Genomic DNA, 24,760 nt, shown 5'->3' on the forward strand with positions numbered 1-24,760 from the left:
CAATATGATCACCACTAAAACCACTGACTACACCTATAACCTCCATAATAGTAGAAATAAATGAAGACCTGATATGACATCAAGATGGGTAGATAGGTCAAATAAATATTTATCCAATATCAGTGCAAGTTGTATAGAGTAAAATGTTCTGCATTAATAATTGTAGTTCTCACCTCTTTCTGACCAAAGTCGATGAGATTTTGTAAATCCAAATCATCCCTGTAATGGACAATGGCTCTGTTTATGACCTCAGTCACTTTGCCCCGGGCCTATGAGAGGAAACAGAAAACAAAAAACATCATCCCTATTCTAAAATGTATTCCCTCAGTTGGATTATCAAATCAAAGGCACCAAACATTCTCCTTAAATCTATAAAGACCATTAAATATCTCTGGTCACAAAGCTAGCACCTAAGATATCTTATAAGACTACAACACACAAAATGTATTTTATGGAAATCTTTTATTGTTTCTGAGCTTTGTCATTTCTGTAGTTGCTTGTAATTTCTGAGTCCTGTAATTACAAGCAATTGTCAGCAGAGGGCATATGTCCTCCTTGCCACCATCAGCAAGAAACAGTCTAGCCTATTACTGGCAAGGGTTTATTGTGCTATTTCCTCTTTCTTGTTTAACCACTGATGGGACACTGCATTGGGCCAGACCTGAGAGGAAATGTGACTTCATTAAAAGTTAACAAACCTGTGTTGCAGTGCTTCATAAAAGGCAGGAGATGCTACGGCAAGTTCAGAAGGTTGCAAACTGATAATGTGTATCGTATACTGTACCTTATCAGAGAACACAAACCCCAGAATGCCAGCAGCCAGCTGCAGCAGGAAGATCACCGTAAGACAAATGGAAAACTAAAAGAAGTAAAGGGGAAATCAAAAGTGATCAAGAGAACATCCTCCCTAATGTAATTGGCTGTTTCACAGTTCAATACTTTACAGAATGATGGCTTCCTGTTGCTTATCGCTGTATATGTGAGTGGGACTTAACTGGCTTGTTTACTTTAAATTCCTATACTGTGTGTTCCTATAGTATATTTTTTGCCTTTATTATGACAGAACAGTGTAGAGGCAGACAGGAAGTGAGAGTGGGAGAGAGAGATAAGTAAGTAAGTATAAGTATATATACTCTTTTGATCCCGTGAGGGAAATTTGGTCTCTGCATTTATCCCAATCAGTGAATTAGTGAAACACACTCAGCACACAGTGAACACACAGTGAGGTGAAGCACACACTAATCCCAGGCGCAGTGAGCTGCCTGCAACAACAGCGGCGCTCGGGGAGCAGTGAGGGGTTAGGTGCCTTGCTCAAGGGCACTTCAGCCGTGCCTACTGGTTGGGATTCGAACCTGCAACCCTCCGGTTACAAGTCCGAAGCGCTAACCAGTAGGCCACGGCGGGGGGAGGGGTGCCCACGGGGACAGGGGTTCGAGTCTGACCCGGGTCATTTTCCAATCCCACCCCATCTCTCTCTCCCACTTGCTTCCTGTCACTCTCTCCACTATCCTGTCAATTAAAGGCATAAAAGCCCCTTATATATATATATATATATATATATATATATATATATATATATATATATATATATATATATATATATATATATATATATATATATATATATAAGGGGCTTTTATGCCTTTAATATATATATATATATATATATATATATATATATATATATATATATATATATATATATATATATATATAAAGAAAGAAATGACCTGGGACCCTGTGACCACCCAGACCCGCATGTGGTATGAGCACTGCAGCCAGTTGCACCACAGCTTCATTTTACACACATAAATAGAACATTCTCTTCTTGTGTGCAGAAAGCATGACACACATTTCCACTCTTAATGCAATCTACAACCCCAAATCAGGAAGTTGCTAATAAAATCTGCAATAATAATCTGCAAATCTCGTAAACCTATATTTAGCAGAAAACGGACAGACAACATATCAAGTGTTGAAAATAACAAATTTGACAATTTCATGGAAAATATAAGGACATTTTGAATTTGATGCCAGCAACATGTCTCAAAAAAGTTACAGTTTTACACCCCCTACAGCTTTGGGGTGCTTATTTCACAACCGTCTTTTTGTTCTTTTCGTTAGCTCTGCCATGATGAACATCTAAAAAATGAAGCCATCTAATAGCTAGCCGACATGCTTGAGGGGGGCGTGTGTATGTCCAGAGAATTTTAAGCATTTTGTGTTTCTCGCTCCTTCTCGCTTCTCACGGGACTTCCTGCAGACACTGCCAGGACGCTAGTGCAGATCTTGCATGACTGGTTTTCCGCTAGGAGGCGGTAGAGGGAGCAAGGAAAGCCATGATTCTCGCCACAACAGGTCATTTAACCATCTACTGTTAGGTTGAAAATGTTACATAGGGGGCCTTTAAAATATTCAGCGAATCCAGAGAAATCCCTGCAAACAAGGGACAGGGCTGAAAAACAATATTGGATGGCCGTGGTCTTTTGGTCCTCAGACAGTACTGCATTACTGTAATTTCCCAATTATTAGCCGCAGCTTATCCATTGATTTTGCTAAATTTCTTCAGCTATAAGGTTAATACACAGGTGCAGTTAATATGGTATTAATACGGTTTTGTTTTTTAACTTGCATAAAACACTGTCCTGTGGCTTATACACAATGTGGCTAATACACAGGAAATTACTGTAAAACCAGACCTGTTTCTGGAAAAGAAAATCATTGTAAGGGCTCAGGAAAACTTCAGATAACCACTGTCTATGGTAACAGTTTGATGCTCCATTCACAAATGCTAGTGTAGACTCTACCATGCAAAGAAGAAATTGTATTTAGACATAATACAGAAATGCCACCATCTTATCTGGGCCCAAGCTCATTTAAGAAATCATGGACTATATATCCTCTGGGCTAAAGAGGAGATTGACTAACCAACTTGTTACAGGCTAGTGCTCAGTTCAAAATCCAGCATCTATGATGGCATGGAGGTGCATTAGTGCCTATGGCATGGATATCTTGCACATCTAGCAAGCACAATCAATTCTGAATGCATCCACGTTTTAAGCAACATATTTTGCCATCCAGATGACCTCTTTTTCAAGGAAGACCTTGATTTTTTCAGGAAAACAATGCCTAAATGAATTCTGCACATATTTAAACAGTATGGCTAGAAGAGTCGTCCAGGTGCTGAAATTACCTGTCTGCAGTACAGACCTGTCAAATTGGGTGCATCATGGAATGAAAAACATGATCAAGAAGACCCCAGACTGTTGAGCAACTGAAATCCTAGATCGGGCAAGAATGGGACAACATTTCATTCTCAAAAACTGGTCTCCTCCTAAACATTTACAGAATGTTGTTAGATGAAGAGGTGAAGCAGCACAGTGGTAAACATGCCCCTGTCCCAACATTTTTGATACGTGTTGCTGACATCAAATTCAAAATGAATATATATTTTTCATGAAATAGTCAAATTTGTCATTTTCACCATTTGGTATGTTATATATGTCCTTTTTGCAGCTGCAAGACCTATCTTGCACCCAGCATTATGTGTTGCCAAGCACACTGCCAGTCTTATACCCAATCTTATACCCAAGGCCTTTATTCCTATCTTATACCCAAGGCCTTTATTCCTATCTTATACCCAAGGCCTATATTCTTATCTTATACCCAAGGCACTGATGCCGTTTTCACTATGCACTCTAGCTCAATTGAAAATTGCGGCCATGGGCGTGTCAATTACAAAAATAGGTGTGGTCAGGCGCATGATCCAAAAATCATTACGCCACTGACCAAGCAGTCTAAAGCGAAAAGCACATACAAGCACAGCTATTTTGAAGGCACACTGTAAGCAGCCCTTAGCAATGAATTCCACTCCCAGGCAATGACTTGTCCGTGGTATGAATATCCTTAGGATTTTTAATCATTCAGTCGAACATTTGAGCCCTAGGAGTTTTTATTTGCATTTTACACAATGTCCCAACTTTTTCTGATTTGGGGTTGTAGAATATGACTTAGATATAATACACTGTCACCATGGATACAGCTGCCTCAAGCTCTCTGGGTGCTGTGGAAAAAGGAGTGGCATCTTACTGTTTGTAGAAGGCAGATGTTTTCCCTGAGGGAGCCGATACACCCACAGAAGGTGATGAGGAACATGAGTGAGCCCACGACTATCAGCAGGATGGCAGGGTCCACCGACAGGTGCGCCATGGCTGCCTCTGAGGGGGGACAGAGAGTGAGGCGGGGAAAGGAAGTAATGAGAGAACAGAATGGAACAGAAGTCATGCATGCAGAGAGAGAGAGAGAGAGAGAGAGAGAGAAAGAAAGAGAAAGAGAGAGAGAGAAAGAGAGAGTGAGAGAGAGAGAGATTATGACCTGGCTGACTGATTGTACATGTTTAAAACTCTTGATAATAAGTCATGCCCCAAGGCTACACTAAAACAGGCAGTGCTCAGAGCTCCATTTAGCTACTAGCTATTGTAACCTGTCAAAATTACAACCACACCTCCTAAAGCATGTTCAAACAGACGTATACGCCTTCATTTCCAATCCTCCAGATATGCAACAACAACAACAACACATTACATTTATATAGCGCTTTTCTCGTTACTCAAAGCGCATCACATGGATGGGGGGACCTCACTAGTAACTGTAGTCACTGTTCCTGGAAGGAATTTCTTCTTGCAAATTATGATAACATGACTGTTTGTGTGAGACTCATGAAGCTATCGTGTAGAATTCACATGGCTGATTAATATCACCTACCTGTATGTTTCGTCATACGTGCATAAACACCAATCGATATCAGTACCAGTGAAATCACCTGTGAAAGATGAGAGTGGGGTTTAGTGTGAAACAAAGTCAACATTTGTATATAACAGATGAAAGAAACAGGAAATAGGTGCTGTCGAGCTCAGCTGCGCCTCATGCAACACCCCTTAGCTGAGTCTAACCTACGGACGCTAAAGGCTTATTGGCTAAGCATCCATGCTTTCTAAGGGGAGAAACACTTTATGGTAACTACATGACAGCTATTACTGCACTTTCAACTGTACTGAAAAGGACATATTTCAGTCAGAGGTTTTTTTTTAAGTAACTCTTTTTTATGTTATTGGCAGGCATTGGCATAACTGTATTTTCATTCCAAACTAATTACACCGCTGTGATAATATAAATCTATTCCTTTTTTATACCTAAACAATATATTGTTAATACTATACACTAAGAAGTTTGTGATTCTAACACCATACTTTTTTTGTCAAATTAAGTGATTTTCTCCTCCATGCAGTTTTTGCACTCAATGAACAAACATAGAGGCACGGACCGAGAAAACAATCCCAGCCAATCAACTAAGTATAAGTTTATATACTCTTTTGATCACGTGAGGGAAATTTGGTCTCTACATTTATCCCAATCCGTGAATTAGTGAAACACACTCAGCACACAGTGAAGACACATTGAGGTGAAGCACACACTAGTCCTGGTGCAGTGAGCTGCCTGCTACAACAGCGGAGCTCGGGGAGCAGTGAGGGGTTAGGTGCCTTGCTCAAGGGCACTTCAGCCATTCCTACTGGTCGGGGTTCGAACCGGCAATCCTCCGGTTACAAGTCTGAAGCGCTAACCAGTAGGCCACTGGTTGATTCAGGAGCACGAAAGAGAGAGGTGTGATTTCATAGAGCTCAAATATAACCTTTAGCCAAACTGAAACACTAACTCTACCTTTAGAGAAACTTGAACATGGATTTCCATATTACTTTCACACCCTATTGTTCAGGTGTTCAAGTGTGGATACAGTGTATATCAATAATCAATGCCATTTGTTTCATTTGCTAACAGCAAAGTATGTGTAATCTGGAAACTGAAAGTGAAAGAGAGTAAAGCGCTATATAAATGTAACGTGTTGTTGTTGCTGGAAGATGCAATAAAAACTGCCTTTGCCAGGCATTTTCAATAAACAGCATGAAAGTAAACTATCAATAAAAGCTTGCCGTCATGGATTTTCCCAGTACCAAATTTGAAGGCTGGAAAACAATATATACAGTATGTGGCCCACCAAGTCGATGTAAAATACGTATCATATTTGAAAGTTGCCCTTTATACTATAATCCGATCAGTCATTATCACTTAACATTCACACGATATTTGCCGATTCCCACTTTGTTCTGTTTTCTGATGAACCATCCGAAAAATACCACATGAAGCACCTGAGAACTTGACGACAGTTTGGAAGACGGGATCCAGTGATAATCGAGTCATCCTGAACAAGGCCACTACCCAAACCAAATATCCAAGACGATTGTCTTGTAGACAGAGTACATTTTGATGACTGTGGATTGGCATTAGGCTACTAATACACTCTCCACTAAAAGCCATGTTGCAAAAAAATTCATGTAATCCTGTGTGATACAACTACCACTCTACACTAAACAAAACATTCCCACGCATGTAGCCTATATCTGATTTGGAATTATGAGATTTTTATAACACCATAGCAGTTAAAATAAAAGATTAATGACAAGTGTTACAATACACATTAAGGTGTTTTTCATCAAATTATATATTATTCAAAATATATAAAATAAAATGTTTTTCTGAGAAAAATCACCAAAATATGTATGACAACATAAAGAGACCCAATGTTTATCCAGTGAGCTGTGTGCTTTATGTCCTTAATACAGTTATTATTCAAATAACTACTGGCTAACAAATTGATAATAGTGAAATAATGTGAAATATACCCCCATAGTCCCCCATATTGCCAGGCGATTTCCTGAATTTGGCAACAATTTCGACCATTCATAAAGGTTAATGGTGGGCCACCTAAATATTATCCAATTTACTTCAAAATTTACCAGGAATGTTTCTTTACTCATTGGAACATAAGCATAGGGACAGATTAATTTGCATATGTCAAGGCGGATGATGCACCCTAATATATATATTTGTTTTAAAGGTCTAAAATTCAGACGTATGGCCTCAATTTAACCCTGAACAAAGCTGCTACATACATGTTTTCGTTTCTTTGAGAGTTTGTGAACATAAACATAAACAGTTCAATGTGAAAGAAAACAGCAAAATCACAAAAATAATGTTTTTTAAAGTTATACTGTGTGTATGGCTGTTTAAGAATTTTAAATAAGGAAGCAGATTGGCACTTGGCAAAAAAAAAGCTATAGGGTAAAGTCTGGTCAGTGACTCTGAAAGACGCTTTCACATCCCTGTCCGCTGAGGGCACACTCAGCTTTCCCAACACAATATGAGGAAACTAGCAAATCCTTCCCTCAAATGACTCTCAGGTTACCATGAAACACCAGGTCCCATGGGAGGCAAAGCAGTATCTGTGGCCTACTAAACAAAGGACTTGAGAAAGTGAGTTTCTGGACAAACAGGACAAGCCAGATTTATTTTATCGATGTCCATGGTGACTCTATTTGAAATGGACAAATACATCTCAACAAATGCAAGCACAGAGAACTGATAAAGAGCAAGACTCATGAATTCCAGTTAACACCAGCAGTGTGTTTGACACTGGAAACTTTCAGCCATTACTTGTGTAGGTGTAGGTTTTTGAACATTCTAAGTTCCGCAACAATTGAAGGTTCTAAAATTCTATGTTGAATTCAATGAACCCAGATATTCTTTAGAATGTTAATTTCCCAACATTCGTGACGGTACTCCTTTAAGGGTTAATCCAAGCCTTGCTTGGTTACACTGTGGGTTGAAAATTACAAAAAAGAACAGACGCTACATCAATTTTGTTTTTTATTTCTTTCCCACTTTTATCTTGCTAGAAGTCAGGTTGTTGAAGGAAAATTGCATGTCCCTATCCTTCCAGCCTAGTATGATCCCAGCTTTGCTTTTGCACAGGACACACATTCCACAGAGTTTTGTCAGAAATACAGCAAGCAGCTACATGCTTTTTCTTAACAAAACATTGTGCAAAAATATTTGGTGGATTGCTCTGGACAATATATGATGCTAAAAACCGTCCTGTAATTAATGGTTGTCATGAACACCATTACACCGCAGCTTGATATGGTGAATGACCAAAATCCTCAGGATGTAATCAAGAATAGGTCACAGTATTGACTATACTGATTTACTACTCATTTGTCATGAAGCAGTAATAATGCAAGCAAGCGGTCAATGACCATACTTGGGTTCTGCAAATGAACAAAACAATCCTAGTCGCTTCTAGCTTGCCATTTTGTCTTTGGTCAGACCACAAAGAAGACACTTCCTGGCTCTACACATCCTATCCAGACATCACAACAGTCACATAAACGGCATGTCTGGGGTAACTTCCTCTCAATAGATCCTAGCAATAATCTGTTGAAGAAATCTGCAATAACAGGCCTGTTGTTCTGGTGGGTCTTAGTTCCAAATCTCCTTATAGATGGCCATGGGGTTCTGGGGGGCACCTGACATCATGGTGTAACACCACAGCACCATTCAGTTTTGAAAATTACCAGAGCATAAATGACTTCAAAATCAACCCTGAGCATGATTACAAATTCACAGGGGTTACAGATGAAAGTGGGGAATGTTTAACTTGAATGGGCTTGTTAGACATAATAGGCATATTCAACAACAAGCAAATGTTGACCTTGAATAAACAGTGATACCATAAATGAACAGACTTTCAGTTTAGCTCACTGAGTTATGAAATTGTAAAATGTAAGCTACGAGTGTGACAAAAGATCATTAATATGTAGCCCATGCCCTAAGAAGGGAAATTGTTTAGTCAGCACGTGATAAGGGCAATCTGAGACAAGTGGGCAATGACAAAAAAATAAATAAAGAAACTGCATCCTCCCAACAATGAGTAGAGAACTGCAACTACTGGTAGATTAAACCACTTCCTGTCATCCCACATATGCTGAGACAAACAGTTTCCATTTAATTTTGATAACTTCGAAAACATTCTCAGCATTTGAAATTGCTCATGTTCTTTGTTCCATGTTAGAGACTGGAAGAGTGTGCATGGGGTCCACTTTGCACAAAACCCTGTTACACTGTCAACATGTGAATAAATGAAACTTGCTACTTAGCAACAGTCCAGCTTAATTGTGCAAAAAACACATTGGAGTTTTGTTGATTAAGCCAGCAGGTGTAAACTCATTAGGCCTAGCATTTTAAATTAGAATAATTTTACAGGCCTACACAAGACCTTGACAACTTGCTCAGTTTCACATATGTTTCTCTGAGGGGGGGCGACAAGAGTTCAGCAAGAGCTCAGTGACAACTAAAACCAACAAATGAGAGGAAGTTGATTCATACACATCAGACCAACAGTTTCATTATGATAGCCTACGTCAGATGTCACAACATCTTACTAGTTCAAATGGTCCCCCCCAGATCACAAAAAAGAACCATAGGTAGGCTATAGGCTTTGTGCTAGATTTTTCCTGAACATGAAATCCTTCCTCTGCTAAATTAGAATTTATAAAACCTTAAATTCGATTAACAATTAGCCTAACTTAACCAACAGAAAATTATTTTGGAAAGTTTTTAAAATGCATAAACTAGGCCCTTGCCAACATAATTCAAATCAGGTAGGCTATGCCTATGTCATAGGTTACGGCACAATTCTAAAGACAATTTTAAGGGTAAGCCTATTCTATCTAACAGAGTGACAAAGACAAGAACTATCCTCCTTACCCAGAATATCATGTTGAAAAAGAAAAGGACGTATTTCACAACTGGGCTGACAAAGCTGAACTCGTCTCTCGACTGCGCTCCTCTTTTCCCCATGTTGAAAACGATAAGAAAATCCTCGATCGTTGGACCGAGTGTAGCCTATTTTACAAGTTTCCGTCCAGGTCAACTTGGTTGCTGCAGACGCCGGTCATTAGCTCTACAGATGTTTTCTGTTTTGATGGGACGTCAACTATGCTGTCAGGTTACGTAGGTCGGTAGTGAGTGCGTTTGCTGGTCTCCACAAGGTATGTCCTTATTCAGTCAAGAGCGGCAACGCAGAAATCACAAGTGCACGTCTAGCGCGTGGCTCTGTTGGAAACAGGCAGTGGGCGTTCCTCTTCTTCAGCATAAGTCACCTGTCGATAAGGGGCGTGACCATATCGTGCAGGTAGGTAGGCCAGTCTCTCAAAAATAATAACCTATTCCAGGTAGGCCTATTCCAACTAACATTAACTTCTGCTAGTTTTTGTTTTTTGTTCTTTAAAATGGACCTAATCAGTCGGGGTTATAGATAACTTGAGCAGAACAGGCTATACAAATATTTGGCTTACAGTGAATTTAAACATAGCCCACATAATGATTGCCAATTGTGCATTCAAACTTAAGCACAGTCACCTGCTTTGGCAGAACGTGTAGGACAATGAGTTCATTCAACTAGGCATGTGTTAACAGTCACCCTCAATAATACGAGACTGGCGACCCTGCAGTCAACATGCTCTTATTGTATTATCTCCCCTTACTCCCTCCTCCACCATCTCAGCAGACTATGCACTCTGGTATGTGAAAAAACATCCATTAACCACAAATGTGAAAGGAGCAGACAACCGTTATTCTATGAAGTCAGATCTCCTTTAGGCCTACTAAACAATTTCTCTGTCTTTTTTTTCTCCTGATGACAACACATCATTGACCTGTGTGTCTCATATGCAACAAGACATTGGGCCAAGAGAGGAGAGGGAAGTTGAATAGTCTACAGGGAAGAGTTCATAGGGAACAGAGGTACTCTTTGGCTGTAGTCTCTCTTAATCATTGGCAGACCTCCTTGGTAAACTCTTCTCACAGAGGGTCCTAGTGCCAGCTGGCTGTTAGGTGTATGCCAGGTCTGGGTTTACCACTTAAAGGAGAATGCAGGCCTTGTTAACCATGTACAGATAGCTGTTTGTACACAGCTCCCTCTTCTGGCTGTATGGTCATGTTGATATTTAATGGATATTGTCCATCTCAGGACAGAGATTTCTGATCATGTATCTGATGACTAGACAGACATAATATTATCTTTTTTTTGTAATCATACAAAGGCAAGGCAAAGAAAAGAGGTATTCGAGCATAGTTCCCTTTTGTTCTCTCCATTATTAAGGAGTGTGGTCATCATGAAATTAAGCGTGCACAAATATAACAGGTGTAGGTCGACTTGGAACTTTGACGATGCTCAGAACACATAACCTGCACTGATATTGGGGCCTGTGTCTAAAAGGAAATCCTAACCGACTTGATACATTAGGTGGGAAGGACCTCTTTAACAGCAGCTGAACTAGACTCTGGAGGAAATGGCAGACCAGAGAGACACTGTTATTGGACAACCTCACGATCTCCCTCACAAATATTTGTGCTTGTTAAACAAAGCAACATTATCCAGATAGACTTGCTAGAATTCTTCTGAACTTTTGAGTCATAAAATCTTATTTTTTTTAAATCTTGAAAAATAGTCTAATCATAGAGAACTGATTGAACATGGATTTGTAAAATCAGTGAGCTTTTGGAAGCGATTTGGCCGACAACAAAATGGATGTTTAGTATTCAAAAACAGGGTGGAAAAACTGTTGGACTTCAACAAGAACTCCAATCTCCACTGAACCTAGTCCAGCGCTGCAGAAGAAAGGCATAGTTTCTGACCCCAATCATCCCAGCCACTGTCTTTTCACCCTCCTGCCTTCTGGCAGACGATACAAGAGCATAAGGACCCGTACCAGCACCGTCCTTGGAAATTCCCACATAATGGCACTTCGTTTTACCCTCTTCCTCCTTCTCTCTCCATCCTATTTTTTTATAGTATTTTTTTTTATTGAAGTCAAGTCAAGTCAAGTCAAGTTTATTTATATAGCACATTTCATACACAGAGGTCATTCAATGTGCTTTACATAAACAAAACCAAACGATAATAACAAATAAAAGCATAGAAGGGCAATATAGTCAAAGAATAGTTAGAAGGTAAAGATCATAATAAAAGGAAAACATAAAACACAAGGTAAAATCATTTAAAAATAAAGAATAATTAGTAAGCAAAAACAAAGGCAAAAGTAGTAAAAAAAGTAATAAAAGACAAAGTAGAATAATTATCGAGGCAGATTCAGAATTTGTAACTCGGCACAGTTAGCAGAAAGCGTCTGAGAACAGTTTGGTCTTAAGTCTAGATTTAAAACTGGCTACAGTTGGGGCCTTTTTAATGTCATCCGAAAGTTGGTTCCACAGCTGAGCCGCATAGCAGCTAAAAGCTGCTTCACCATGTTTAGTTCTAACTGTAGGTTTTACTAGCAGGTTTTTCACCTGGGACCTGAGAGGACGAGAAGGTGTGTACTGCTGAAGCATGTCTGACAAGTATTTAGGTCCTGCTCCATTTACTGATTTATAAACAAGCAATAGTGCTTTAAAGTCAATTCTGTGACTTACTGGAAGCCAGTGCAAGGACTTAAGAATTGGAGTAATGTGGTCAGTTCTTTTAGTTTTTGTTAGAGTCCTAGCTGCTGCATTTTGTATCACCTGAAGCTGTTTAATAGTCTTTTTAGGAAGGCCTGTGAACAGTCCATTGCAGTAATCAACCCTGCTGGAGATAAATGCATGAATGAGTTTTTCTAAGTCATGTTTTGACATCAGCCCTCTGAGTTTGACAATATTTTTGAGGTGGTAAAAAGCTGATTTAGTTATCGCTTTCATGTGGCTGTTGAAATTTAGATCACTGTCAATTAATACACCAAGGTTTTTAACAGTATCCTTTGCCTTCAACCCTTTTGTGTCAAGGAGAGTGGCAACCCTAAGTCTTTCCTCATTTTTACCAAATATAATTACTTCAGTTTTTTCTTTGTTCAGCTGAAGAAAATTTTGAGACATCCAGGTGTTGATTTGTTCTATACACTGACACATAGATTCAAGAGGACCATAGTTGTTTGGTGATAGAGCTAAGTAAATTTGTGTGTCATCTGCATAGCTATGATATGAAATCAAATTATTTTGAATGATTTGTCCAAGTGGGAGCATATAGAGGTTGAATAATAGTGGCCCCAAGATCGACCCCTGGGGAACACCACAGGTCAAGGACGTTGGTGTTGAGGTACAGTTTCCGATGGCAACAAAGAAGCTCCTTTCCGATTGAAGTCGAATGGACACTTTCAATGCAAGGAATTTCAATGCTGATAAATGCTTATTTATGAGTACATGATAATAAACTTGAACTTGAACTAATGTTGCCACTGTCATTATGATAAACCCCCAAATTCTAACATATCGCTTTGGAGAGTTCCCGAGTGACAGTGAATGGAAAGTCCAAGAATGGCAAATCCTCCAACCAATGGTTGCCAAACCCCTTGCTTTAAAGTCTATGCTTGCATTGTAAAGACCACATTTGAGTTGCATTGTTTTGTACACAAATTAGACAGGCTGGCCACATTGCAAAGAGGGGTATTTATTCCGGTCACAATAAATATACCTTTAGGTAAGGGGAAATATCTCTGCAAAGTGAAGTAAGCACCCCTGTGAGTTTTATTAAGGGCCAATGTGTTATATTGTGAGTAGACACTTCCCTCCTTATTCAGAATTGATCAGGAATCTCATACCATCTTATCTCCCTTAATCTTCTCGGTTTCAATAATAGTGTTCCCAATTTCTTTGGTCCTTTGGTTGTCCTAAAGAGAAGAAACAGAATATACAATTAATAGCTTGAACAAGCTTTCGATACCCTGTGGCAGTTGCTCAAATACAGTAGTTGTTCCAGGTGCACTCCACTCATTGACTTCCTTATTTGTTATAAAAGTTGACCTGTAGAGGGCAGTACAGACCACAGAAGGCCATAATCTGTCTTCTAATAGGTGTGCAACAAATCACAAATAGTGCTTCTTATTAGATGCACTGCATTGCCGTACATGTCATAACCGTGTGATGGTGATGGTGTTGCCTATATGCCTCCCATGCCCACCCCATACTTTTGCAACTCCTTGTGAACCTCAAGTCTTACATCCACTGCGAAGGTACATCCAATCGAAGTGCAGAGACCATGGCCACAAAATACATCTTTGTCTTAAAAAATCAGATGTTATTTGGAGATTTTGACATTTTTCTCCATAACCCGCTTTAGGAGCAATCAGGAGCAAAAGAATAGATAACTCAGATCAATGAGAGGGATAGGGGTGGGGTAATAAATCCATCTGTGCATTTGAATTTCCTTGGAAAGGATTCAAGAGTTGAACATACCAATGTCCAGAAAAGCAATTGTTATTTACTTCCTGGGTTTTAGGTGATTCAGAAATTTGCTTGAATGGGAACATTGCCAGACAGATCTGATGAACAAATCCAAATGCACTCTTTGTGATTTGCAGATTTGTCTCGGTTCGCACAGGTTATACACACATACAGCACCAACATGTGTCTAAACTAGTAGCCCATGCAATGGCCCAACAGCTGAGAAAGTTGGTGATACCCAAGCGAATCCATGTGTGTGAATGTCTGTATGTAAGTCTGTGAGAGATGCTGTAGCCTATGTCTTCCTGTGTATTGGATCTTATGTCCCCCAGAATTTTCCTTTAAGGAGAAATATGTAGGTAGGTTATGGTATATATTTTCTGTAATCCAAAATAGATTAGTTGTATGCAAGAATGTTTTTTCCATAGTAGGAAACCTTATTCACTGATGCTATACTGCTGCTGCTGCAAAAAAAAGAAAATCGCACCTGTTCTGGAAATCAATATGTAAAATTTTATTAACTTTGACCCTTTACATCAGACATTTGGATAGGCATATTGGCTGCAAAATTTGTATTAGCTGTTTGCAGCCATTTTGGTGTATGACCCAAATTAAACTGGGAGATGAGTGAATGTATGTAAGCTGAAGCACTTCGTGCAATATTGCCATGTATTGTTTGCAGCACATATGAATGGAATTTTACTGACTTGAGTAGGAATATCCATGTAGGAATATTGTAGTGATCTTATCCTGTAAAATCCTGTGATTTTTTACTTTCTTGTCACAAGTCAAGTCAAGTCAAGTCAAGTCAAGTTTATTTATATAGCACATTTCATACACAGAGGTCATTCAATGTGCTTTACATAAACAAAACCAAACGATAATAACAAATAAAAGCATAGAAGGGCAATATAGTCAAAGAATAGTTAAAAGGTAAAGATCATAATAAAAGGAAAACATAAAACACAAGGTAAAATCATTTAAAAATAAAGAATAATTAGTAAGCAAAAACAAAGGCAAAAGTAGTAAAAAAAGTAATAAAAGACAAAGTAGAATAATTATCGAGGCAGATTCAGAATTTGTAACTCGGCACAGTTAGCAGAAAGCGTCTGAGAACAGTTTGGTCTTAAGTCTAGATTTAAAACTGGCTACAGTTGGGGCCTTTTTAATGTCATCCGAAAGTTGGTTCCACAGCTGAGCCGCATAGCAGCTAAAAGCTGCTTCACCATGTTTAGTTCTAACTGTAGGTTTTACTAGCAGGTTTTTCACCTGGGACCTGAGAGGACGAGAAGGTGTGTACTGCTGAAGCATGTCTGACAAGTATTTAGGTCCTGCTCCATTTACTGATTTATAAACAAGCAATAGTGCTTTAAAGTCAATTCTGTGACTTACTGGAAGCCAGTGCAAGGACTTAAGAATTGGAGTAATGTGGTCAGTTCTTTTAGTTTTTGTTAGAGTCCTAGCTGCTGCATTTTGTATCACCTGAAGCTGTTTAATACTCTTTTTAGGAAGGCCTGTGAACAGTCCATTGCAGTAATCAACCCTGCTGGAGATAAATGCATGAATGAGTTTTTCTAAGTCATGTTTTGACATCAGCCCTCTGAGTTTGACAATATTTTTGAGGTGGTAAAAAGCTGATTTAGTTATCGCTTTCATGTGGCTGTTGAAATTTAGATCACTGTCAATTAATACACCAAGGTTTTTAACAGTATCCTTTGCCTTCAACCCTTTTGTGTCAAGGAGAGTGGCAACCCTAAGTCTTTCCTCATTTTTACCAAATATAATTACTTCAGTTTTTTCTTTGTTCAGCTGAAGAAAATTTTGAGACATCCAGGTGTTGATTTGTTCTATACACTGACACATAGATTCAAGAGGACCATAGTTGTTTGGTGATAGAGCTAAGTAAATTTGTGTGTCATCTGCATAGCTATGATATGAAATCAAATTATTTTGAATGATTTGTCCAAGTGGGAGCATATAGAGGTTGAATAATAGTGGCCCCAAGATCGACCCCTGGGGAACACCACAGGTCAAGGACGTTGGTGTTGAGGTACAGTTTCCGATGGCAACAAAGAAGCTCCTTTCTTGTAGATATGATTTTAGCCAGCTGATAACTATGCCTGTAAATCCAACCCAGTGTTCTAGTCTGTGTAGTAAAATATTGTGATCAACAGTGTCAAATGCTGCACTAAGGTCCAGTAGCACTAGGACTGATGTTTTACCTGAATCTGTGTTGAGGCGTATGTCATTGGAAACTTTAATGAGAGCTGTTTCAGTGCTGTGATTTGCCCGAAAACCAGACTGAAAGTAATCAAAATACCCATTTGATGTTAGGAAGGTGGTTAATTGATTAAAGACTACTTTTTCAATAATTTTGCCAATAAAAGGTAGATTGGATATGGGCCTGTAATTGTTTAGCATGGAGGCATCCAGGTTATTCTTCTTGAGAAGTGGCTTTACAACAGCTGTTTTCAGTGACTTAGGAAAAGTGCCAGACAGCAATGATACATTTACAATTTGAAGGACATCCGCCGCTATGAGGTGAAAAACAGTTTTGAAGAAATTGGTAGGCAGAGTGTCTAAGACACATGTGGAAGGGCTGAGATTCTGTACCGTTTTTTCAAGTGTTTCGTAGTCTATCAAGCTGAACTCTGACATCAAGTTTAGTTTCCCTCTGTTTGTTGCTGGAAGTTCAGGTTGTTGAATTAGATATTCAAGATATTGGCCCCTGCAGTACTAGATTTCTTTTATTGGTGTCACTCACTAGGTGGTGCTAACACCACAAATGAAACCTAATTACCCTGGGTCCTATCGGCCAATTTACCATTAAAATGATCATGTACTTCATCAGTGTTTATTGGCTTATTCCTTATTTAGGCCTACACAACTTCAAGAGGAGGGGGGGCACGCCAAGTTTCATGCGTAGCCTACAGATGCAACGGATATCAATCCCTGAAAATCTCTTATGGGGGGGGGGGGGGGGCTGTAAACTGGGGCTGCTGACAAAACCTACCCAATTAGGCCGCTGCAGCTATTACTCCTCAAGCCATAAACGGGTATTCCTCAGCAACGTTCGTATAGGCTGGGCCATGGCCAAACTGAACACCACCAAGCCAAATCAACAAAATAATCATCAAACGTTTGTAGGCAACCCTGCATAGAACTGATTACCTGGTGCATTGTCAGCATTAGTGAATTTCACTAAAAAAAATAAGACATGCACGGTCAGAACCAGTGAATAAGGCTATCTGATAATCACAATAAACTGATGGCCTACGATGGTGTAACAGAAGACCGCAAGAGGGGGCTACGCATCGCAAAATGACTTCGAAGGGCGATTTCAAAGTAACTCGCATAGATATCAAGACGGATGCGTAGGCTAACTATTTACACATCTCATTCTCGGCTCTGGTGGTCCATTACCCAAAATCATACCAATCGCCTTACCTAACGTCACAATTCGAGAATGGTTTGATAGTCTACATCAAGCTGTCAAATTCCATTCCTGGTGACTAGCTCTCTGCACCTGTGTGGAATCTGTGGATAACTCACCTAGAAGCTATTGCTTAATAAGTTGCATGGATGTGAAAGGCTTCATATAGCTAGTGAGTGAAGGTAAAATGAGTCAGCTAGATTAATTTGTTTATTTAAGAAACGTTAAGTGTTTATACATGAAGTCAGGTTAATCCAACCATGATAAAAGTTAACGAATCAGCTGGATGCCTAGCTTCTAAATAACGTCAATGTTCCGCTAACGTCAACACTACCTAACGATAAAACTTTTAAATCGGTCTATAGGTTAGTGTTTTACCCAATATGACGTTAACGTTACCTGACATTGCTGATCAGTAACCATTAATTAGCTGCTTAGTTACCTCACTTTTAACATTATAATTCCATGCAGGATACATATCTGTAAAGCGACTGAGCTTACTAGAGGTTTGCTAACTAGCTAGCACTGACGTTACACATTTCAGAAGCTAACGTTAGCTGGCTTATGACGGGTAACGCTAACGTTATTCAATGCGTAACATTTATTCTTCTGTTGGTCTGATAGACGCGAGTAAATACAGCGTCCTATGCTTACAGAGGGTTAACGTTAGGTGACTCTCTTCAGCGAACTTCGGGAAGAATTACCGCACAAACACGTTCACGCAATGTTAATCAAAAGATAGGCTGGATGAGTGTGTCCTACGTCGCTAACCAAAGTTAGCTAGCTGACGGATGACCAGTCTCACGAGGAGGATGGCGGCGAATGCAACAGCGTTTGCAAAAATCAACATCATATTCCTTGACATTAAGCGTCAAATATTTTGAAACCTAATCGTGACAGTCCTATTCATAACTCGGAAAACCTCAAGTAAAATCAGATCTGCGGTGTCAATTCCACAAAATGGGGTCTTAAAGCGTTACGCACCGCCATTTTGTGACAGTCTGTGCGGCGCTCAAAGGGGGTACGTGTAATGGTTGAATGTAGTAACCCCGTCAAGTAGCTAGATATCCGCCTGGCAGTTATAAAAAGGGATCATGGGCAATTTCAATTAATTCTCGTAAACACACTTTACTTCTCAGTAGTGCAAGAGTTCAAAGAATGAGCACACCCATGTATAGTTTAATACAAAACAGTAAAAGACAATATTACATTTTTGACATTTTTACTTTTACTGCCCTCAATAGTTCGACACTAATACGTTATGGATGTGCATGTCACTGATAGCCACGGGTGTTTTCCTTTACACCCAGTTATAGTACAACGTTCTACAAGTGCTAGATTAAAAAACATTATGTTATCTGATTAAAATTTCAGTTTTTGTAAGAAACACTACCATTACTACTCCATTTGGAATCAGAGTAAAGCCTATATAGACATTATTGTCAAAATGTAGGTATACTTAATTCATTAGTTTCTTTTCATTAGATTATAATTTTAAACTCTTCATGCACTCATTTTATTTCCAATTTGTTGTTTTCAGGCATACACTAACATAATATCATTGTTATATCTTGCATGTTTAAATTACTTGCACATGGTTGAATAATCACATTAGCTGAGAACTGAACTGAACTGAGCCTACTGAACTGAACACCCATCTTACATCTGTACTAGCAGAAATTCGTTCAACGGTTTTTGTGAACTCATGTCTTGGGGGTTCCCCTCCCCCATCGGCCTTCATTACTTTGTTCAATGGGTCTCGGAAGTTTCAGATGAGCCCTAAAAAAGAAAACACTGTCTATTGTTCCAATAAACCGCTTTGGCCAGTGCAATACCGTTGTTTCTAGTAGAGGGCGCTGCGTAGCATAGAGGGCTCACGGCCTCGGATCTTTTTGTCTGAGAACTGGATCCCGCTGCCGCTTTACAGTGTGTGCGATTGCTTGGAGCCGCGTCTGTATCACACTGTCAAACCACTCCAAACGAACACAATTGCAGCCAATACAATTTATTTACCATCTAGTACCATGACAATTTTTGTTAGTCGGTATAATCGATCGATATTGTAATTGTTTATTTGAACTTAGTAGAGGGTGAATCGGCTTGTTTTCTGTGTAGCTGTATCAGTCTTTATTAGCGAGCTGGCGCTCTTCTTTCTATTAGCTATTTCTTTAACTTTTTTAAACACTCAGCCTCGCGAATGACTGAGCGCCGGCGGAGTATGGGATCCTTGGTGTCTTAGGAAGCGAATGAGTGGGGTTTTAACCGTTTTTAAGGATCTAAACGATGGCAAATTCGACGGGAAAAAATCTACCTGATCAGCGAAGGAAAGGACTGGCTTTCCTGGACGAGCTGCGGCAATTTCACCAAAGCAGAGGGTAAGAGAGGGGTGGATTTATATCTTAAAATGTAACTTTAAACCATGGTCACATTAACATGTGAGTGATTTTAGACTCTCAAGAAGGGATTCCTATATGTATATATCTGTTTTACTTTTTAGATCGCCGTTCAAGAAGATCCCAATCGTGGGTGGCAAAGAGCTGGATCTTAATGCTCTCTATATCAGAGTCGTTTCGTTAGGTGGATTTGCTAAGGTGAGTGGAACCAAAAGTGGATTTTCGCACTCTAGGACTCGGTGTTGCCTCGTCTGCACTTCAAGAAAACTGTTCGTTTTGATATCCCGTGGCTGTTTCTGATTCTTCACCGTATGTTGTAGGAATGAGGATGGCCTTGTGTTCGCTTGCCATCTCAGTGCAATGTGGTAGCTGGTGTTGAGTGCGGTTTGAATTGAAAGTCCGGACGTTAGCGACTGAGCACTACTCGGAGTCTGAGTGCAGTTTGAGCAACTCAAAATTAGCGGGCACGTTTAACATCGATTATCGGCACAGAGCATGGGCTAGGAAACACTCCTCACCGCGGATGGTGGCTTTTTCGTAGATTAGGCGATAACTCTCTGGAAAGCTAACGTTAGTAATTCGCCATAGCCATCTTTGGCTTCATGGCTGAAGAGTAAATGTAGGCCTCACACAGGCCTATTTATTGAATACAGCAAACACTCCAAACGACCCCAACGAGGCAAGTCGGTACCTAACATATTGATTGCCTCGTGTTTTGGAGCGCTTATTCGTATTATGGGGCTTCGGTTTCAGATCAGCTCACTTGTTAGTTTAGACCTAAAGTAATGTTAGCATAAGTGCTAGCATTAGTTAGCTAGCTCCCCAATTCAAACAGTATAGCCTGCGTAGCAAGCATGCACACATGAAAACACTTAGAATGTATTTTGTTGTGAACTTGTTCAGTACACCTGCAGTTACATTGACTCACTATAAGACATTTTCATTTGATTTATGTATCATATTGTCTGTTTTTAGGTGTCTGATAAAAACCAGTGGTCTGAACTTGGCGAAGAGTTCAATTTTCCAAGAAGTTGTTCCAATGCTGCTTTTGTTTTAAAACAGTACTACCTTCGGTAAGTCTCACTCCCTTGCACTCCACTGTACTACAACTCCGCTACATGTGGCAAATGTTTACAAAGTAGCCGATGCCGCTTGTAGGAAATGAGCATGTGGTAAGCATGTAGTCTTTGGACAGGGCGTAAAAGTATATTTGCCTTGTTATTTATTAAGTTGGTTGTCACAATTTTAATGCTTATGTTAATATTTGTAGGCATATTTTAGGCGTGTAATTGTCATGTAACTGAAATACCCAATTAAGCAGACTTAACCATGGACAAAGGTTTCTTGCTCACTACAGTCTCCTTGTCTCATTCATAGCTTATGGGAGTTTTGGTTGTGGTGTAAAGTAATGTAAAGAGTATGTGTTGTGGGGCCTGAAGAGTTTGAAGCAGCACTCTCCCTCATCTTTCATAGTTATTGAATTGTATGTCTGGCTTGATGGCCTTTGGAGGCAGTGCACACATGCGAATGGCCTGTCTGTGTACACTGCACAGCAACTTCCATCTTGCCCACAGCATTTTTCCCTCCAGAATGATTTAGTCTGACCTGGCATGATAGGGTGGCTGCCTCAGTGCCACAAGAGTTCCCTCCAACTTATGTCAAAGCTTGGCATCAATCACTAACATTACCGGTTAATAGTTACAATATGTACTTTTGTTGCAGCGTGTGATGGAATTAATGGCTCAGTATCAGTTGAGTGGTTCAGTGTTAAATAACAGGGTTTCTTGAAATCCCTTGCATTTCTAGCTCATGGTACTCCTGACATATTCAAATGATTTACTACAGTTGCTGGATGCATTCAGCAGATACTTCGCAACATGTAGTAGAAATTGCTCGTTGCTTTGGCTATATATTTATTCAGCAGATATTATTATTCAAAGGCACGATGTACTGGAGGCATGCATTTGGTTTGTGTTTGTGTTCGAGTGGGTTTTCCTGAAAATCTTTTGGAGGTTAATAGCAGAGGGCTTCAACCACTGACTCCGGTTGTTGTGCACAGGTTGGAGGATTAATGCAAAATAAAACTTGTGAGCGAGTCTCAATAGAAGCACAGCTTTATTGCTTTATAATTGCTGTGTCGGAGTCTGAGGTTTGACTATCCTCTCTGAGGAGGTCTGTTATCCCTGAATGAGGGTGTGCGTGGTCGCAATCCAGATTGTAGCAGCATGGTGATCTAGCATCGTTCCCTTCCCGCTTCAGAATGTGACGGATGCTTCTGACTGCCAGTCATTTATATTTACCAGTGGCTCAGCGATGGTGCTGTCTTGTGCCCTTAATTGCCAACACTGGTGCAGGTTTATGAAGGTTAGTAAGATATGCCCAGGGAAGTGGAACTGTGTTGGCGGGCCTCGTATTCCCCGGCTCGGGAGACGCACGGCTTGACTCACTCGCCTTGCAGACAGAGGTCCTTAAATAATGTGCCTCGGCGGCGGCACTCGTCAACCTGTGTGTCCCTGCTAGTGCCTCTTGTCCTGACAGATGATGACGGTAGGAAAAGACCAGCTCAATTACACAGCAGCATGGAGAGTGCAAGCCTTTTGAATCTGAAGGCACAGTTAGCTGTGGGTTTGCTCAAGTACGCTGTCTACTACTATCCAGTAGCTGTTGTGAAAAAGGAACAATGTCATAATTGAAAGCTTTTGCCATCAGTCATATCATAATTTCTTGGACTGGCCAGGGGCTTTATCTATTCTTTTTTTTTTTTAAGGAAAGGACCTGTCTGTTTGCAGTGCAATGGCAGATGTGCATGGATTAAATTGTGTTGTGGGGTATTGATGCCATTAGTTGTAGGGCAGAGGGATTCCTCACCAAGCAGGAACTGTGAGGTTTTACCCGAGGCTTTACCCAGTGTGCACAATGCGTAATTGCACAGAAGTTACTCTTGTTACTTTTTCTGTGTACAAAGTGGATCCTTTGAAATTTGGATGAAGATGGTGACATTACACGTTTGAAAGACCTACTGAATGTGAAACCATGGAGGTGGTGCTTAGTGTATTCATCGATGGCAAAAACTTTGAATGATCTAAAGGGGAACTTGTTGAGCAGGGCTAAGTGCTGTCTGTTGTACTGTGGGGGGACGACCACACAGCTGCTGTGGGCAGGCAAGGAAAGTGGCACTGGTTTCATCTGTTTGTTATTACTCGCTTTGATCACTGTCTCCGGGGGAAGGTGGAGTGTGTCGAGATGGGTCCGCTTTGATGGGAGTGGGACGGCCACCGGTCATGCCACCGTGACTGTACAGGGCAAAGTTTCTACTTTCTACTTTTTTTATTTATTTTTTTTAGATGGTGTGAAATTTTAATCAATTGTGTGAACTGCCTGTTGGATCTGCTCTGGTTTTCTGGCAGTATACAGTATCGGCTAAGTATTGCAGCCTTAACAGCAGGAAAGGTCACTGAATGCTCAGTGTCCTCAATGTCTCTCCACTCCAGAAGTCTGTTCCACAGGCTAGGTTCTCTTGATGTAGCTACCAGCCACTGGGGCCGGCTGTTATTCAGCATTTAGGTCCTAACAGGCAATGACAGGCCTAACTGACCATTAGTGGGGCTGGATCAGTCTGTTCAGTAGGAGTGTTGGTATTCTCAGTAGGCACTTGGCAGCCTTGCCCGTGGGGTTGTGTTAAGCAAGATTGTGGGCTGTCGGCAGAGCTATGAAGCATCTTATTTCAAAGGGCCCAGGTCCTGCTGAATGCAAAGTGTCAAGTTGTCAGATTGGACTCGCCCAATGTAGTCCCAGTTCTGCTCCTGCTCCTGGCTCTGTAGTTCTGCACCAGGGTATTCACGAGCACCGTCTGGAGCATCGCACCTGAGAGACTCAGTTGGGCTTTCTGGGGTTAGTTCCCTCAGTAAACACGCGCTGCACTGCTACCAGGACACATCAGTGCCTCTGTCCCAACGTCAAGGCAAGTAAGTCACTGTATGTGTTGCCTATTTAACCCTTAAAGGTCCAGTATGTAGGAAATAATGGAAAATAAACTGTAACCATTCCAAAAATGATCACCATATGTTGTCAGAGAGTAAGGAAACGCGATGAATTGAAGTAATGGCTTATTTGACAACATTACTCTAACCCGTAAAACCCATGAAAGAAAATGAGTTACGGGGCGGAATCTCTTGGAATTTTCGTTTATGTTTTGAATGATTAATTCTAGAATAGCGTATTAATAATGGGCTAGCGCGTCCTCCTATTTGGGTTGCCAAATTAGCAAAGGCCAACTGTCAACAGCTGTCAGTTGTAGTCATGAACGCCTACGAGAGGTAGGCAAATTTCCAAAATTAAAACAAGACACAAATTAAGTGGACATCGGAGGAGCTTCCTGAGATGGTGATGTCTGACGCAGAGCTGGCCATTACTCCACAACAGGTAGCTTAGGCTAAACTTCATCTGCATCGCTAACTTCAGCTAAATATGTTACGTTGGTTAGAGAGGTATTTTTTGTTTTCACTGTTTCCGTAATGTGTAGCTGGGTCATGGTTGGAGAAACGTTAAAGCAGCTGCAGGTCAACTAACGTTAGCTAAGTCTTTATTACATCTGGCAACCCAGAAGAGGCTTGCGTCTGGTAGTCTTGAGAACGTTCACCAGTGTTTTGATTTTGGCCTACAGAACGTTCGGTAACAATCCTACAAATTGCACCTTTAAAGGAGTACCATCACACTGGTGTGACGGGAATGTTGAGAAATGAACGTTCTAAAGAATATCTGGGTTCATTGAATTCAACATAGAATT

General features: G+C 40.3%; 2 protein-coding genes across 11 annotated transcripts in view; one reads left to right on the plus strand and one right to left on the minus strand.

The window, feature by feature from the left end:
* Positions 1-24,760, minus strand: part of tspan33a (tetraspanin 33a) — a 42,270-nt gene that overhangs the window by 1,605 nt on the left and 15,905 nt on the right. Inside the window, exons 1-6 of one of the 8 annotated variants that reach the window (XM_042078280.1) lie at positions 18,566-18,586; positions 13,527-13,595; positions 4,765-4,822; positions 4,090-4,217; positions 785-859; positions 174-269 (exon numbers count right to left, since the gene is read on the minus strand). In XM_042078280.1, coding sequence (XP_041934214.1) covers positions 174-269; positions 785-859; positions 4,090-4,217; positions 4,765-4,822; positions 13,527-13,595; positions 18,566-18,571 — 432 coding nt within the window. In that variant the 5' untranslated portion in view covers positions 18,572-18,586. Of the gene's footprint in view, positions 1-173; positions 270-784; positions 860-4,089; positions 4,218-4,764; positions 4,823-9,660; positions 10,019-13,526; positions 13,596-16,972; positions 17,012-17,161; positions 17,397-17,980; positions 18,587-24,760 lie in introns of those variants that run through there. The other 7 variants (XM_042078276.1, XM_042078279.1, XM_042078282.1 and 4 more) reach the window with 7 other exon arrangements.
* Positions 17,462-24,760, plus strand: part of arid2 (AT rich interactive domain 2 (ARID, RFX-like)) — a 32,369-nt gene continuing 25,070 nt past the window's right edge. The window contains exons 1-4 of one of the 3 annotated variants that reach the window (XM_042078272.1): positions 17,462-17,763; positions 19,771-19,956; positions 20,079-20,172; positions 20,950-21,047. In XM_042078272.1, coding sequence (XP_041934206.1) covers positions 19,865-19,956; positions 20,079-20,172; positions 20,950-21,047 — 284 coding nt within the window. In that variant the 5' untranslated portion in view covers positions 17,462-17,763; positions 19,771-19,864. Of the gene's footprint in view, positions 17,764-19,106; positions 19,957-20,078; positions 20,173-20,949; positions 21,048-24,760 lie in introns of those variants that run through there. The other 2 variants (XM_042078273.1, XM_042078274.1) reach the window with 2 other exon arrangements.

Source organism: Alosa sapidissima, chromosome 22 (assembly GCF_018492685.1).
Source record: "Alosa sapidissima isolate fAloSap1 chromosome 22, fAloSap1.pri, whole genome shotgun sequence".
Taxonomy (NCBI): domain Eukaryota; kingdom Metazoa; phylum Chordata; class Actinopteri; order Clupeiformes; family Clupeidae; genus Alosa; species Alosa sapidissima.